Source organism: Oncorhynchus masou, chromosome 20 (genome assembly GCF_036934945.1).
Source record: "Oncorhynchus masou masou isolate Uvic2021 chromosome 20, UVic_Omas_1.1, whole genome shotgun sequence".
NCBI lineage: Eukaryota > Metazoa > Chordata > Actinopteri > Salmoniformes > Salmonidae > Oncorhynchus > Oncorhynchus masou.
Window position 1 is genome coordinate 5,170,055 of NC_088231.1, and position 18,490 is coordinate 5,188,544.

At 40.0% G+C, this 18,490-nt stretch overlaps 1 protein-coding gene across 2 annotated transcripts; it reads left to right on the forward strand.

The window, feature by feature from the left end:
* The first annotated feature begins 282 nt into the window (after positions 1–282).
* LOC135506748 (butyrophilin subfamily 1 member A1-like) lies at positions 283–12,415 on the forward strand. 2 transcript variants are annotated; one of them, XM_064926099.1, is made up of 11 exons: positions 283–367; positions 662–1,009; positions 2,813–2,977; positions 3,079–3,213; positions 8,454–8,549; positions 8,854–8,898; positions 10,604–10,633; positions 10,736–10,756; positions 11,054–11,110; positions 11,321–11,347; positions 11,459–12,415. In XM_064926099.1, the coding sequence occupies exons 1-11, from the start codon at positions 322–324 to the stop codon at positions 12,022–12,024; spliced, it is 1,536 nt and encodes a 511-aa protein (XP_064782171.1). In that variant the 5' UTR covers positions 283–321; the 3' UTR covers positions 12,025–12,415. The 2 variants fall into 2 exon arrangements, with proteins under 2 accessions (XP_064782171.1, XP_064782172.1); XM_064926100.1 differs by lacking the exons at positions 8,454–8,549; positions 8,854–8,898.
* The last annotated feature ends 6,075 nt before the right edge of the window (positions 12,416–18,490 follow it).

Below are 18,490 nucleotides of genomic sequence, written 5' to 3' on the forward strand. Positions count from 1 at the left end.
AATGGTTCCTGCACATTGACTGTATGACCTAATGGTTTTAGCTTTGAGACAGAACGTGACATTTGATCAAATGACAAGGGTCATATTCAGGAGGGTGCCACGTACTGAACATTGCAGAACGAAATTCCACTATACTCTACCAAGAGGCATGTCTGTTTTACTCAATATGTTTTTTTATCTGAACATACCAGTGTTGTAACCTACTACTGTACGTGTTTATTGATGCAATAGATTCAACGTTTTATAGTAACTGCAGTTATGATGATATTGTCATCAATAGGATGTCCTCTATCTTTAAACACAGGTGTGTGGCTGAGGTTGATGACACTGACGGCTCTGACAGTTCTCATGGCAGCTCAAAGACCTGGTGAGCACATCAACTTTCTCCTAGTTGCAAACACATTGATTTCTTCCATATAACTGTCTTAGCTTTTTTAATTAACACTTATGAATGCCCTCTTCATAATACATTATAAACATGTAAGCCTTATGAGCTATACTTAATGCATTACAACTGCTCATCTAAATCTATAACAACATTCATAGAGGATTAAGACCAGGCAGTATAGTTCCTTATGAAGCAAAATGTTGTAATGCCCTATATAAATGGCTAATTTTGCACACCCTCTTACAAGAACTCTACATCTCACTCTTATCCTAGAGGTTTTCACCTTGATGGTTCATCATGGTCGGATCTTGACCGCATTGAACTCCTCAGTCTCTCTGGCTTGTGAACTCTCACCTCTCTTCAATGCTGAGCCATTGGAGGTGCGCTGGTACCGGTCCGGTGACTTCAACAAACCTGCCTTGTTGTACAGAGATCACAAGATCCAGGAGGCCCCTGTGGACCCCCGGTACAAGGGCAGGGTGTTTCTAACTGGGGGGCTGGACAGAGGGAATGTGTCCCTGACACTGGAGAGGGTGACACTGGAAGACGGGGGGGAGTATGTGTGCCGTGTCAGCAACGCACAGTGGTATGAAAAAGCCAGTGTCTTCCTCACAGTAAAGGGTAAGGGACTGAAGACCGCACTCCACTTGTGTAGACAATGTGGAATGGGTAGTGCCTTCAGACAGTATTCACACCCGTTGACTTTTTGCACATTTTGTTGCGTAACAGTCTGAATTTTAAATGGTTTAAATGTAGATGTTGTGTTGCTGAGCTACACACAATAACCCATAATGTCAAAGTGGAATTATGTTTTTAGAAATGTTTACAAATGAATTAAAAATGAAAAGCTCAAATGTCTTGAGTCAATAAGTATTCAACCCTTTTGTCATGGCAAGCCTAAATAAGTTCAGGAGTAAATAGTTTGCTAAATAAGTCACATAATAAGTTGCATGGACTCACTCTGTGTGCGATAATAATAGTGATTGATTTTTGAACCACCACCCCATCTCTGTAAGTCTTTTCTAACTTAGTTGCCGGAAAGGAAGGAAACCGCTCAGGGATTTCATGAGGCTAACGGGTGACTTTAAAACAGTTACAGGGTGTAATGGCTGTGAAAGGAGGATGGATCAACAACATTGTAGATGATCCACAATATGACAGAGTGAAAAGAAGGAAGCCTGTACATAATACAAATATTCCAAAACATGCATCCTGTTTGCAATAAGGCACTAAAGTAACACTGCAAACACTGTGGTAAAGAAATTAACTTTTTGTCCTGAATATAAAGTGTTATATTTTGGGCAAATCCAACAACACTGAGTACCACTCTTCATATTTTCAAGCATGGTGGTGGCTGTGTCATGTTATGTTTATGCTTGTCATTTTTTGGGATAAAAAGAAACAGAATAGAGTTAAGCACAGGCAAAGTCCTAGAGCAATACTTGGTTCAGTCTGCTTTCTAACAGACTGGGAGACAAATCCACCTTACAGCAGGACAATTACCTAAAACACAAGGCCAAATGTAAATTTGAATGTTCTTGAGTGGTCTAGTTACAGTTTTGACTTAAATCGGCTAGAAAATATATTGCAGGACTTGAAAATGGCTATCTAGCAATGATCAACAACCAACTTGACAGAGCTTGAAGAATTGTTTTAAAGAATATTTGTCAAATATTGTACAATCCAGGTGTGCAAAGCTCTTGGAGGCTTACCCAGAAAATATCACAGCTGTAATTGCTGCCAAAGGTGATTCTAGCATGTATTGACTCAGGGGATTGAATACTTATCTAATCAAGATATTAGTGTTTTATTTTCCATAAGAAAAATATATAAGAATCTTTCTTCCACTAACATTACAGAGTATTTTGTGCAGATCGCTGACAAAAAATGACAATGAAATACATTTAAATCGCACTTTGCAACAACTAAATGTGTAAAAAGTCCAGGGCTGTTAATGCATTCTGAAGGCACTGTATTTAGCTGTATGTGAGGGACAGACAGAACAGTTGCACTGCAATTACACTGTAATATTGGTAGCCTAGTGGTTAGAGCATTGGGTCAGTAACCAAAAGGTTGCTAGATCAAATCCCTGAGTTGTTTGTTAAACCCCTGTTCCTAGGCTGTCATTGTAAATAAGGATTTGTTCTTAAATGGATTGCCTGGTTAAATAAATATTGTAACTTATTTTAAAGGAATAGTTTAAAAATGACATTGGTTTCCTTACTCTGTAAGCAGTATATGGAAACGTGGCGGTCTAACATTGCTCACAGGGGAAGGAAACCAATATGCTATTTTGCAATTTGGGTGAACTCTCCCTTTGAAATGTATAGAGAAAGTGGCAACTCTTTATGCAGGTTTACAAGTAAATACATTCTCACAATCATTGTCTTCTTGGTTGTACTTTGCCCCACCTCTGTCTATTAGTACTAGGTGGTACCCCGGTGGTCTCTGTTGCTGAAGCAAGGGGAGGAGGAGGTCGGGTGAACGTTACCTGTTCATCAGAGGGCTGGTCACCACAACCTAAACTCACCTGGAGAAACAAAGAGGGGACAGAGATCAGAAATGGACGAGAAGTGCTGAACACTCCAGGTTATTGTATACACTTTTTTGGAACATTACTGCAACTATGTACAGCTGTGTGTGTCTGTCTGTCAATAAGTGTGTATATCCCCTTTTCCTCTCTGTATCAGATCCTCAGGGCTTGGTGAGAATCAGTAGCTGGCTGCTGTATTCTCCCTCAGACACCGATTGGCTCTCCTGTTCAATCTCTCTGTCTGACGAGGAGAAGAAGGAGAGTAGAATCCTGCCCAGAGCTCCAACGGAGGGTGAGAATCTCAGAAAACTTAAAGAGTATCTTATCATTTAATATTTGAGTTAAAGTAACAATAAGTTCATTATACCCACAAACCAGTCAACACAACTTGGACCTGTTGTGAAATGGACCTTGGGCTTTCCTAAACGGGCCCCTATCTGAATAAATTAGTTCTTAAAAGATAAAGTGCCGGTCTGAACAGACCCAAGGACAACCAGACCCAAGGACAACCAGACCCAAGGACCACCAGACCCAAGGACCACCAGACCCAAGGACAACCAGACCCAAGGACAACCAGACCCAAAGACAACCAGACCCAAAGACAACCAGACCCAAGGACAACCAGACCCAAGGACAACCAGACCCGGTCCGATTCAATCCGAGGGAAGCAGCAAAAAAAGCACCAAAAACATCTGTTATTAATTAACTGGAGCTGTTAAGGTGCGATGGAGAGAGAAACGGAGCCACTCTAGCAGATGGAGGGACGGTGCAGTGTGTGAGTGAGTGTGTGAGTGAGTGAGTGAGTGAGTGAGTGAGTGAGTGAGTGAGTGAGTGAGTGAGTGAGTGAGTGAGTGAATCCGGGTGTAGGCAGGGAGAAAGAAACAGCTACAAAGCCGACTCGCACAAGATAGAATACAGTAACTTCTTGCTGCCACAGAGCTTGGTAACTTTAACCTTTCCTTCTCGTTTACCTTTTAATTCCTTCATTTTCATTCCATCTTCCATTAATTCACAGGTAACTGACAAAATAAAGAAAACACTTCAGTAAATGAGAGATACAAAGTATATTGAAAGCAGGTGCTTCCACATGTGTGGTTCCTGAGGTAATTAGAGTTGATTGACGCCACTTAATAAAACATCCCCTTCAAAATCGGTCTGTTTAAGCTAGAGAGATCCGGGTTTTTTTGGATGGGTAGCGTCTCAATCCCCCACGTCCACATATATGGTGGAAAGTGGCAGAGCTCCTGCATTGTTTGTCAGACCAGGAAACATCCTGAAATTCCGGCTTCTCATGAAAACGTCTGTAGTGTTTGAATGGTTTGGCCTACAAACTAATACTCTGTGGAATGATGAGACTCTCACGAACAGGATGTTGTTCTCCGTCTTGCTCAACGACTCCCACAAGCCCCACGGGACTTGTCTGAAGACAGTACCATCAATGTGTTGACTTCTGTATATAGCATTCTAACCATTTGTGCTACAAACTAAGATGACCACTCTATGGAATGATGAGGCTCTCACAAACGCAATGGTGTTCTCAGTTTGTACGACACCCACAAGTGTCACGGGACTCATCTGAAGGTAAGTAGTTTTGTGACAATAAAAATACAAGTGGTTAAGTAAAGGATAAACGCCTCTGTGTACATTACTTTGGAAATAATGGGCAGAGGCGTTTATCCCGCTTATACCACAGTTGCCAGAGGAAACCATACGAAAGCAAACATTTAGCAGTATAAATACTTTTTGGTTGTTGATTTTTTTTTAAGCAAATTCATACTTTCTGATCTTTTGGTTGGTAGAGACGCGACACAGTCGTTCGTTCGATTAGTTTGATATTTAGGGACGCAACCCAGTTTGTTCTTTATGTTCCATTGTCATGCTAGTAAAACGCTAGTAAAACTCAATGCATGCTCTTCATCCAATCGCTGCCCACACCCGCCCGCCTAGCATCACTACTCTGGATGGTTCTGACTTAGAATATGTGGACAACTATAAATACCTAGGTGCCTGGCTAGACTGTAAACTCTCAGATTATTAAGCATCTCCAATCCAAAATTAAATCTAGAATTGGCTATTTCACAACAAAGCCTCCTTCACTCATGCTGCCAAACATACCCTCGTAAAACTGACTATCCTTCCGATTCTTGACTTCGCCGATGCAATTTACAAAATAACTGTCACATTCTGACCTTAGTTCTTATGTTATGCCTTTGTTTTAGTATGGTCAGGGCGTGAGTTGGGTGGGTTGTCTATGTTCCTTTTTCTATGATTTGGGATTTCTGTGTTTGACCTGGTATGGTTCTCAATCAGAGGCAGCTGTCATTTATTGTCCCTGATTGAGAACCATACTTAGGTAGCCTGGTTTCACTTTTGAGTTGTGGGTGATTATTTTCTTTGTCAGTGTTTCGGTTCTGTTATTTCACGTTGTCGTTTATTGTTTTGTTCAGTGTTCATTATTCTTATTAAACAATATGGACACTTACCACGCTGCGCATTGGTCCTCCGATCCTTCCTACTACTCCTCCTCGTCATTGGTCCTCCTCGTATTGGCTGGGCTAGAGTGGGCATCGAGCCAGATGCCATGAAGCCGGCTCAGCGCATCTGGTCTCCAGTGCGTCTACTCGGGCCGGGGTACATGGCACCAGCCCTACGCATGGTGTTGCCGGTTCGCCAGCACAGCCCAGTGCGGTCTATTCCACCTCGCTGCACTGGTCTGGCTACGGGGAGCAGTCAGCCAGGTAGGGTTGGGCAGGCTCAGGGCTCCTCGTCAGGAAGACAACCATTACAATAGCCTCCAATACTCTACTCAGCAAATTGGATGCAGTCTATCACAGTGCCATCCATTTTGTCACCAAAGCCCCATATACTACCCATCATTGCGACCTGTATGCTCTCGTTGGCTGGTCCTCGCTACATATTTGCCGCCAAACCCACTGGCTCTAGGTCATCTATAGGTATTTGCTTGGTAAAGCTCTGTCTTATCTCAGCTCACCGGTCACCATAGCAACACCCACCCGTAGCCAGCAGGAATATTTCACTGGTCATCCCCAAAGCCAACACCTCATTTGGTCACCTTTCCGTCCAGTTCTCTGCTGCCAATGACTGGAACAAATTGCAAAAAAATCGCTGAAGTTGGAGACTTATATCTCCCTCACTAACTTCAAGCATCAGCTGTCAGAGCAGCTTACCGATCGCTGAAGCTGTACACAGCCCATCTGTGAATAGCCAATCCAAACCAACTACCTACCTCATCCCCATGTTTGTTTTCTTCTCTTTTGCACACCAGTATTACTACTTGCACATCCTCATCTGCACATATATCACTCCAGTGTTAATTGCTAAATTGTAATTACTTCTCCACTATGACCTATTTATTGCCTAACCTCCTTACTTCATTTGCACTCACTGTATACAGATTTTCTATTGGGTTATTGACTGTACGTTTGTTTATCCCATGTGTAACTCTCTGTTGTTTTTGTCGCACTGCTTTGCTTTATCATGCCCAGGTCGCAGTTGTAAATGAGAACTTGTTCTCAACTGGCCTACCTGGTTAAATTAAGGTGAAATATATATATATATATATATATATATATATATATTTTTTTTTTTTAAATACTCAGTGACAACGTTCTTATACCTTATTTACTGCTACCTCTGCAGCTAGAATAACAGCAAAATGTATTCTGTCTCGCTTGTTTAAGCTGTTTATCCCGGCCAAACTGTTCACAGTTGCCAAAGAAAACAATACTATAATCACACATTTACAGGTATAAATACAGTTTTCTCATTGATATTTTCATTTATATAAGAACATTCCTACTTTCTGATCTTTTGGTTGCTAAAGACACAACCCAGCCATTTGTTCGATTAGTTCGATATTTATGGACGAGACCCAGTCACTTGCTTGCTAGCTAGCTAGCTACGGCTAACACAGTTACAACCCCAGCAGACAGAATAAAAGCAAATTAACTGTTTTCTATTAACATTCATTTGGATACATCTGTAACAATGAGCTGATAATGCCCTATTTTGCCTGGCATAACTAGAAAAGTTTGCCTTCTCGTCAGGACACTTGACACTGTTCATTACAAGGAGATCACATTGCACATCAAACATTAGTTTAGAAGCTAGCTAAATAGTTTGTTGCTAGCAAGCCTGCCAATATGACAACCAAATTAAAAAATATCAGTTGCTGAAATCACCTGGTCAAACTAGCAACGACGGAGGATTTGACATCATAGCACCACTTGCGTCATGACTGCAACAGAAGCCAGGACCAGAGAAATTCATGGTCATCACTCACCATGTTAGGTCATCAGATGCTCCAAAAAAATATGTCTCTGCAAAAACAAATTAGTGCTAGCTAGCCAGATTTTCTTTCCCTCGTTGGACCTGCATTTACAATGTATCCAATTTTGGTTTGTGTGGTTGTTTGGTTTAGCTTTCGATAACTTTGTAGCAAGTAGGGTATGCATGTGTAGGCGCTTATTGCGTCATGATTGCAAGGTGTCCCTATATCTTTCCCTACTGTCCCGCTATCTGGTATAAATGTACATTCTAGAATGCTCTTCTAGCCAATCAGGAACAAATATTCAACAATGCTGTTTCATATATGTCCTAGATATAGTACACGTCTATAGTAGTAAATGGCAAGTTCAATATTTTATCAAATCTTTATTTTTTTTATATTTTTTGCTACCTAAAGGGTCTAAAATCAAAAATCAAATAGCTAAATGATCCATGGTATACCCATTTTTATGGTATGACCATGTTAGATCTCAGAAAAGATACAATTGTGAACCCGCGACCCACATGTTTCACATAAAATGTATATGCCATATCTCACAATTGATTGGACTTCCCAAATTTAGTATTTTCACTGTGACAGAAGATACATTTTTTTTTGTAGATTTGTGTCATTCCACATAGTTCTTTGAAAGCTGCGGTGAGTGGGGGGCTGCATAACCCTGTGACATAGCGTTCGCTCTAGCTCTACCTTGCTGAGTGAGAGAGGTCCGCACTTTGACAGACAGTCCAACAACAAGGGTTTAGGAACTTAGACACATTTTTGAAATTTGACGTAATTCCCCTTTAAGACACTTTATGTCAGTGTTTTCTTTATTTTTGCGGCTACATGTATCTCCTAACTTGCTTGCCACACAGGGAGACTACTTTTACTATAGTGTTGCTTTGATGACTTGTGATTGGCCGGAAACAACAGCAAGCTTCACGCACCACTTTGGTGAAAAGCAAGAGCAGCAGCATAAATTGTACAATTTTCACTCTCTCTCCACAGCACCAGTCGCATTCGGGTCTGTACGGGTCCTTACGGGCAAATTGGTTATAATTACAAATACCCAAGACCCATGACAATTAGGTCCAACCTGGCTTTTCGGGTACAGGTGAAACGGTGAAGTCCTCTAATATGTTGTCTTGAGTTACTGTATCTACCAAAAGACAACATCATAAACCTGGGAAATAAGACTTTTTTTAAAGTAATATTTTAAGTGGTTTGATAAATTCTTTGTACAGGACATTGGGGTCTTGGAGCCTTCATCACGACTCTGATTATTTTACTGCTATTTGTCTCTACTGCTATTGGGCTCTTCATCTGGATCAAAAAAACTGGTATGTCAACAAGCTAATGCAAATTAATTTAAATGTGAACAGCATGTGACCTATCATTAGTAGAACTGATCTTCATAGGGTGGCTAGACTATTCTACTCCACAAACATATATACTGTACATATTTACATTGTGTTTATATGTAATGTTGTCAATGCTTAAAGTGTATGCCTTTCATTCAACAAATTGTTGCATACATTTTTTTCAAGTACTACTGCATTGATTGATCACTCACACCCATCCCTATCATTTACAATGGGTTATGTGGTTTTACATTGACAATATCTACTTCTCCTCCTCCTGCAGGGTTTATCAGAGTCTCAACATTGAAGAAAATGGCAAATGGAAACGGTATTAAGCATTGTCTAATCATTTAGTTTTATATAAAAGTTCAGTTCCAAATATTTCCAAAACCCTATCGCAAGTGAGGTGCATTTGCGTTTAGACAAGAGTGTTGGGAATGAACAAGAGCAGCGGGACCTTTGTTTAACTAAGCAAATCAGTTAAGAAAGAATTCTTATTTACAATGATGATCTACCAAAAGGCCTCCTGCGGGACGGTCATGCATAGACGTCAATTCGAAATTAAGTTAGGCGTTAGGAATTGCACCTTAATATAATATTAGGTTTGATGATGACATTGAAAAACCTCACTGATACAATACATTAAAAAAAAGTAATATTGTATGACCTAACTACCTATATTAATATTACTGTCATTGCATTTCGGATAAAACAGTCTACGGAGAGGCCAGAATTGATTTCTATACTTTTTCAAGACTATTTTGTGTATTTCTATATTATATTATAACATGATTTTCTTAAACATATTTGATTACTTAACTTTTATGTTTTAATTTAATCGAGAAAGCCACTTTTGTCGGATGTACATTATTTTATTTTTTTACTGATATTTTATTTAACATTTCAAAGGTTGAATGAGCATTTTACGCGTTTTGTACTGAAGAAGAGGTGTTTGTTGATTATTTTATGTGAACATTATATTGCATATTTATTTTGTGTATACACTCCCTCTGTATCTATTTGGACAGTGAAGCTAAATTTGGCTCTATGCTACAGGATTTTGGATTTGAGATCAAATATTTCACATGAGGTGACAGTATAGAGTGACACCTTTTATTTGAGGGTATTTTCATGAATATCTGTTGTACTGTTTAGAAATGAAAATACTTTATGTATCTCGTCCACCCATTTGAAGAAGTCATAAATATTTGGACAAGTTAAATTATAGTGTATTAAAGTGTTGAACGGTGTTTCCTCCGACACATTAGTGCAGCTGACTTCCGGGTTGAGGGGGCGGTTAGGAAGCGCGGTTTGGCAGGTCATGTTTCGGAAAGCCCGACTTTCGCCTCTCCCGAGCTCGTTGGGGAGTTGCAGCGTTGAGACAAGATCGTAATCACGAAATTGGGGAGAAAAAGGGTGTAAAATATATTATTATTTAAAAAAAAATGTAAAAGTAACATCTATTCTTATTTACAATAAAAGTGACTCCAAAATGACACAGTAGATTATTATTCAAATGGAGGGACTAGATACACAAAGTTCTTTAATATCTAAACAGTAAAACAGATACTTATGAAAATAAATGAAACATTTGATCTCCAATCCAAAATGCTGGCATATAGAGACCACTTTAAACATTGTAGCTTCACTGTCCAAATAAATAGAGGAGAGTGTATCTATATTATCTAAGAAACAGGTCTTATTTGATTAGAAATTGAGAACTTTTTTTCAATAAAACTCAGTAAGGTAAGGTGGTGTTCAGTAAGGTGGTGTTCAAATGAAAGATTTATTTTCTATTTTCAAAACGTTGTTTCTTTAGTATGGCACACAACTTCTAACACATCTCCAGATGAAGGAGATCAAATTCAAGTGTCAAATAGAGTTACTGTTCTATTAACTAAATGAGTAATTTATCAAGCGTTGAACATACTGTATAGCTAGATAGATTAATATGGTTAATTATATTGTGTCAATAATCTATATGTCAACAATATTGTATGACCTGTAGTGACATTAGTGTCAATCTATTTCAGATAAAATAGAGTCTACTGAGAGGCCTGAAGGTATTACATATATCTTTTTTCAAGACGACTTTGTGAATTTCTACACATTATATGATTTTCTATATATTTGGTATCTTACTTTTAACCGTTTTCATTTAATAGAAGAAACAGCTCTTGCCGGAGGTAAATCTGAACATTTCATTTAGCATTGCAAAAGCATCTTTACTGAGCATTTTGTGTTTTGTATAGAATATTATGTATTTATGTGTGTTGTTGATTATTTAATGTATATATCTACATTTGCTATGAAATACGTGTCTCGTTTAATCAGAAATTGACAAGCGTCAATTTACGGGTAAAGGAAATCAAATTCAAGCATCAAACTAGTCATTTATCATCCATTGAGCAGATAAATATGGTTGATTATTTGATGCATCGACAATCAACTTTTTGTCAATACTAATATGTTCATTTGTGCAGAATGTGGTACGCAAACTGCCAAGGAAGCAACTACACAGAGGGAATGTGTCCCGAAAGGTACTTTTAAATTGACATACGTTTTTATTATTTAACATTTTCTCCTAAGTTTTTAGAACTTAGTTAAACCACAAACACAGTCATTCCCAGGTTTATTCACATTCATTGAACAACACCCATAAAAAAGTGGTGCAACCCAATATTTATTTTGTGTTGATAAGCTTAGTGGTTAGAAAATGTCTCTGATTTTGATTTGTTAATCATTTGCAGAATGGGGTGAAGTAAAAAGATTCAAAGGTAGGACAAAAAAACATCAAACATAATATTATTACGTGGCTGTACCTACTACATCCATCTCAGCAACCACGTGACTGAATAAATTCACCAAATATTTTTTCCTTTTCTTAGTGGACATCACTCTGGACCCAAAACCTGGTCATCCGTATCTAAAAGTGTCTCCAAATCGAAAGAAGGTCTACTCTACGACATCAAAAGAACCTAATGTTTCCACAGCCCCTCATGTCCTTAGTGAGGACAAATTCAGCTTCGGACAGATATACTGGGAAGTGGTGGTGAGGAATGGTGGAATTTTCGATTCTTTTCTTGGAGAGAAACAGTCATGGTACGTCGGGGTAGCCACAGACACAGCCACTCTGACAACTGGTGTTGTACCTTTAACCCCACAGAATGGTTTCTGGGTTTTTACATTTAAAAAAGAAAAGGGGTATTGTGTCTCTGATGACCCTCAAATGCCAGTATCTGGAAATGAAAGCCCTTCAGTGTTGAGTGACATGTCAGCAGACATTCTTACAACACTGGGAGTGTTCTTAGATTGTGACAGACAGATGCTTTCCTTTTATGATGCTGATACAAAGATACATCTTTATAGTTTGTTTAACGTTGTGTCATCTAACACATTCTTTGCTGTATTCAGCCCTGGGTTACGTGACACCTGTCCCTTAACAGTAAAATGACTCTGTATGACAAAGTGTTATGGAATAGGTCAGGTAGTTTAGTTCTTAGGAACACAATTATACACTACACTACCACTTCGACATTTCATCCCCAGGTAGCAGCAACAGAGGCAGGTGCTGTCCTCTGCCAGGAAGTCTTGAACAGGTGTGGGCAATCGGGGTGTGGCAGCTTGTAGCGTTGTGAGGCTGTTGTAGTTTGGTGGCCACGTGGGCTTTCGGTTTGGTTTTAAATCTTCAGTTTTTGGAATTACATTTTTATGTCCTTTTTCTATATACAATTATTTGTTGATCACAGTGGCGACACGTCATTCAGGGCAGGTGGAGCATTTTACAAACAATGTAAAAAAAAAAATCAATGAGTTAATAAAGCTGCATATAAACATGAATATAATCTCCTTATTGCTTTCTTGAGTAAGGCAGCTCCAAAATGCAGATTTTTCAGCCTAGCTCAGTGCTTTCTGTGGTGGTGGGGCAGCCGGCGGACAATACGGAGCTTAAGGGTTGGTAATGTTCTCTAGTTGCGCCATGATTGGCTCAGTTTTCTGTCACTCATGGGGATGCTACATCACCACAAAATCTACAGTGAGAAATCGAAAATTCAAGCCCCTTGGATGCTGCCATAGACTTACATTAGAAGTGCCCATCCAAGAAGGCTCAAGGTCATTGGCCAAATCACATTATATCTACCGTAGCTTTGATTGGACTGATTTTATCAACATCATACTTTCACAATCTTAACGAGCAAACTAGACAAGCGGTCATCCTCATGAATCAAGTTGACAATCTACTGGGAAATACTTTTCAATCCTTGTCATATGAAGATAAATTTGAGATAAAACGTATCGGTGCTCATTGGCCATTGGACATAAACATTACACAAAGAGTTGTAAATCGGAAATTTAACAGAGTGCTGAGGTGCCACTGCAGCTTTGGGCTCAATCCCAGGCTGTGTCACAGCCGGCCGTGACTGGGAGACACATGTGATGGTGCAAAATTGGCCCAGCGTCATCCGGGTTAGGGGAGGGTTTGGCCGGCCGGGATTTCCTTGTCTCATCATACTCTTGTGTTTCCTCCGACACATTGGTGCGGCTGGCTTCCGGGTTACGCGAGCAGTATGTCAAGAAGCAGTGTGTCTTGGCTCTTGACCTATGCCGAGTCCGCAGGGAAGATTTAGCGATGAGACAAGATCACACTGACTTCTGGCCCATGGCGTTGCATGTGAATGTCACATCCTTCTTCAATCTTTTCTTCAGACCTTCAAACCGTTTCTTGGCGATTCTATAGTTGTCTTGGAGTTCTGGCATATCTCGTTTCCATGACAACTTCACGAGATATCGTCCATCTTTGAAGGTGGTTGTTTTCTCGAACCTCTGTAGAGCCTTGTTTTCCTCTGGGTTCTGTTTTCTTGCTTATAATACCCAGAGACTCAAGCTCCCAGAATGCATGCAGTTGTTTGGAGACTCGTGTGTCTTCACCAAGTGGGATGAACATGCATGTTGCCTTGGCAACACTTGACATGGACACTGGTTCCTGCACCAAACATCCAAAGGTGCTCTCTAAAGCAACCAGCGTCTCCGTCAGTCACTTCACTCTGCCTGATTGTCCCGTTCTGACCATAGTCCTGTTATTTTATTCTTTGTTTTAGTGTGGTCAGGGCGTGAGTTGGGGTGGGCAGTCTATGTTTGTTTTTCTATGTTGGTTTTTGTGTTCGGCCTAGTATGGTTCTCAGAGGCAGGTGTCGTTAGTTGTCTCTGATTGAGAATCATACTTAGGTAGCCTGGGTTTCACTTTTGGTTTGTGGGTGTTTGTTTCCGTGTGTGTGTTTGGGCCACACGGTACTGTTTCGGTTTTGTAAATTCACGTCATCGTTTATTGTTTTGATTCAGTGTTCAGTGCTTTCTTAAATTAAAATCATCATGAACACTTACCACACTGTGCTTTGGTCCGATACTTACTCCTCCTCAGACGAAGAGGACGATATCCGTTACACTGATACTATCTGCCAGTAGTAGTCTGCTCCTATCAGAACAGAATGTTCAGGATAATTGTCATCTCCTCGAAAGTCTGCGAGCTGCAGCCCCTTTCTGTTGAGCTCATGTTGAATCTGTTCACCAGGAACCTTCATCACAGCTGTGCACACTTGTGGGGTTTCAATTGCCTCTATCTCTATTCTCTGCTGTTTGTCCCAGACATTCTCCAAGATGACTTTCACTGTGTTGCGTTGGGACGTTGCTGGAGCAGAGAAGCCAAACGTGTGAAGAGTGAGTGCCTCTTGTCTGATTACTGGTAGCTTGAAGCCCTTCACAAGGTTTTCATGTACGAAGCTTCTCTGACTGCCTCCATCTAGTAAGCAACGAGCTATCTTCCTGCCCGATGGGCCTTCTACTCATGTCTTTGCCATTTGTAGCAACATAGTGTTCTGTCCATCTGGTTTAATCTTCAATGAATGGGGACAAACTGAGGAAACAGCATCTACAGAAACAGTTGGGGGTTGCACCTCACTCCTCTTACCACTACACACAGCAATGTGATGTCTGCTTCCACATGACACATCTTTGACTTTACAGAATTTTGCTGTGTTTCTGTCCTAAACATACAAAATATCTTCCCATTTTCTTTAGTTTTTCTCTTTAAGTGTAGCAATATTGTGGTCAGAGCAGTTTTCTGATTTGTGGTCTGCACTGTCACAGAATAGACCGTTTTGTTCCTTCTGGCTGGCTGTGTGCAGTAGCACATGGCATGTTGGGTCTTTTTGTTTTCATTTCATTGGAGGAGCATGACTTGTTCCATGGTTTGCTCTCTTTCTGTTGGTTCCATGATCGTGTCATTTGTAGTGCTCTTTCCCTGCTCTGAACCTCCTTCTGTAGGAAACTGACGATCTCAGACACTTTCCATTCATCAACTCGCCTCTAACGACTATAGTCAAGAGCTATGTGCTCTGGAATCATCTGCAGTAAGATTGGGCATAGTAGGCTTCGATAGGTTTCTGACACTACACCCAGTGATTCCAGGCTCCTAATCTGAAATTCACATTCATCATATAACTGCCTCAATGCATTTAGGTCACAGAGGAGTGAGATTCAGCAGCTTTAACATGTGAGCACTAATCACAAGATCTTTCCTTCCTTCCATCATAGTTACTGTCTGTTAACATCAATCCTGCTACTGCCTTTGAAGCTGGTCCAGTGAGATATGTTTTCAGATAGGTAAACTTCTCTTTATTACATAGTGAATCATTGTTGTGAATAGCGGTCTCATACTGGCTCCAAAACCCCTACCACAAATTGACATCTCCATAGAATTTCTCAATAATCAACTTTGGTAGCCTTACTGATTGTCTCTGTGATCTGTTTTAGTTAGAGTCACTCACCAGTGCTGGTAGTGGATTGAGGTCCTGTTTTTTTCTTTATCACTTGTTGTGCACTGCTCTTCAGCATGATAATGCGCTCTTTGTAATCCTCCGTGCATGCATCCTCCGCCTCCAATCCGTCCAATGGTGTTAACTGTTCAATTCCACGATCAAGTTCAAACAAGCTGTCCTCCTTAGCTGATAGCAATTCCAACAATGTCATCGCAGCTCATACTTTTCCTGGATCTCAGCACCAAAATATAGTAGTTATGACTCGGGATGTCGGGTTTGAAATGAAAGCTTATTTTAGTAATACTACTTGTTCACCTTACATTGAACAACTTTAGATTCTACAAAACAATAAAAGAAAGTTGCTAGCGAAAGTCAGGATAGTCACTTGTACATAACTGGCGAGTTCTCTCTCTACTTCGTGTCGCAAGGCATTCTGGAACAGTCCAAAGCGTAATCCAATAAAACAAAAATAGGTATGCAGTTCTCTCGATCTCTAACACACAAATTCTAATACAATTACATATGTAAATAACTGTAAAGAAAATATATTTAGATACAGCTCAATGAATTAACTGGAAACAATAACTCTGTAACCCATTAAAGTTACAACCGCATGCATCAAAACATTATTTTTGTTTGCCCCACCAAGATGAATAAGCCAAAACCGCCACTGGTTGTTTCGTGACAAAAGCTAAAAACATGCTACAACAATGGACAATTTTTACTGAATATAAAACAGGTACACTGTCTATATAAGCCGATTATAACTGAATTACAAGACTGTATATTTATAAAACCACAGTTGAATACATGAAATTCTACAGTGTTGGTGAGTTCACACAAAGTTAGTGTTTTTTTTAGGAACAGCCGGGTTGTGGCGTGCCTAATACATGATACCTTGCTGGGTAAACAGTTTGAAACAAAGTAATAACTTTTTGGGAAAGTTTCCTCTCAAAACCTCTACAAGTCAGAATGTTGAATAAAATGACATTTGAACTAAATCTACTGATTGTCTGGATTGTTGGTCCTTCTGTCTTAGGAAAGTATTATTAACCTGACTGTTGAACGTCTCCTGATACATTCACCCATGATGCACGCTATGGGGTCGTTCCATTTGATTCCAATCACTTTTTGACCTGAACAAATTTGATTTGAACAAAACTTTCTATAAATATTTGCCCATCGTAAAAGTGGTCAGAAAGTTACTTTTTGGACCTGAATTGATAAACATTTAGGAGATAGAGGTGCTCAAAGTTGACCCATTTTGCAAACCCCACCCTACCATGAGACATCCATGTCTTCATCACTTTAAAAGATAAACGGTTGAGTTTGATATAATTTAAAAGCTTACAAACAGGGTTGTCAAACTTCCAGCTAACTCTACGCCAATGATGGTGGCTGATCTCAAAACTGAACTTGGATCCAAGTAGCAATGATATCCTTTGCCACCATCATCTTATGACAGATATCTCGAACCAGTCATGACTATTCAACAAAATAAAGTTTTTACATTTCTTACCAGCTAATATTTTTTGTTATATTATTGTAGAACTAGGCAAGGAGTTTTGAAGTTGAGGGTGCACTATTTATGAAGTTTGGCAATGAGGACAAAAACTAGCATAGTTCAGCTAGTTTAGCCACAGAAAACCGGGGGAAATGAGCTTGGGCCTAGTGCGCACATGCATTTAGGAGACAGATTGTAATTGTTATGCCCTGATATAAGGTGGTAAAGGAACGTGGATACCTAGTCAGTTGCACAACTGAATGCATTCAACCGAAATGTGTCTTCCACATTTAACCCAACCCTCGGAGTTAGAGAGGTGCGGGGGGGGGGGGCTGCCTTAATTAATCAACGTCATCGGTGTTTGGGGACCATTCTGCCCATTTTACCCAGAATGGCAGATTTTTCCACCTTGCCCACTTGGGGAGTTTCGATACAGCAACCTTTCGGTTATTGGCCCAACGCTCTTAACCGCTAGGATGGAAGCAAAACGTTTGATTAAACAATTCAGAGGCTGAAACAAAAATCAGATGACTGATGTTTAAGGAAAGCAAATCGATATACAATCCCGAAGTCAGCTTTAACTGTCAATAGTAAAACAAACTTTAAAACAATGTTTCAGTGAACTCTGAAATACAGAAAATGAATAGTAAATTTGCTTCGGGACACAGTGGACTTCTCCTTAACCTGTTGATGCTCTGGGGGCGCTATTTCATTTTTGGATGAAAAACGTTCCCGTTTTAAACAAGATATTTTGTCACAAAAAGATGCTCGACTATGCATATAATTGATAGCTTTCGAAAGAAAACACTCTGACGTGTCCAGAACTACCAAGATATTTTCTGTGCGTGCCCTAGAACGTGAGCTTCAGGCAAAACAAAGATGAGACGGCATCCAGGAAATGAGCAGGATTTTTGAGGCTCTGTTTTCCATTGTCTCCTTATATGGCTGTGAATGCGAGAGGAATGAGCCTGCCCTTTCTGTCGTTTCCCCAAGTTGTCTGCAGCATTGTGACGTATTTGTAGGCAGATCATTGGAAGATTGACCATAAGAGACCACATTTACCAGGTGTCCGCCCGGTGTCCTGCGCCGAAATTGGTGCGCAAAAGTCAGCTGCCAGTATTTTTCCATGGGATACAGAGAGGAAAGCAAGCTTCCACGAACTGCATATCAATGAAGAGATATGTGAAAAAACACCTTGAGGATTGATTCCAAACAACGTTTGCCATGTTTCGGTCGATATTATGTAGTTAATTCGGAAAAAGTTTTATGTTGTAGGTGACTGAATTTTCGGTTCGTTTCGGTAGCCAGACGCAATGTAGAAAACGGAACGATTTCTCCTACACACAGACGCTTTCAGGAAAAACTGCGCATTTGGTATGTAACTGAGAGTCTCCTCATTGAAAACATCAGAAGCTCTTCAAAGGTAAATGATTTTATTTATTTGGTTATCTGGTTTTTGTGAAAATGTTGCGTGCTAAATGCTACTCAAAATGCTATGCTAGCTTTGCATACTCTTACACAAATTAGTCAATTTCTATGGTTCAAAAGCATATTTTGAAAATCTGAGATGACAGTGTTGTTAAGAAAAGGCTAAGCTTGAG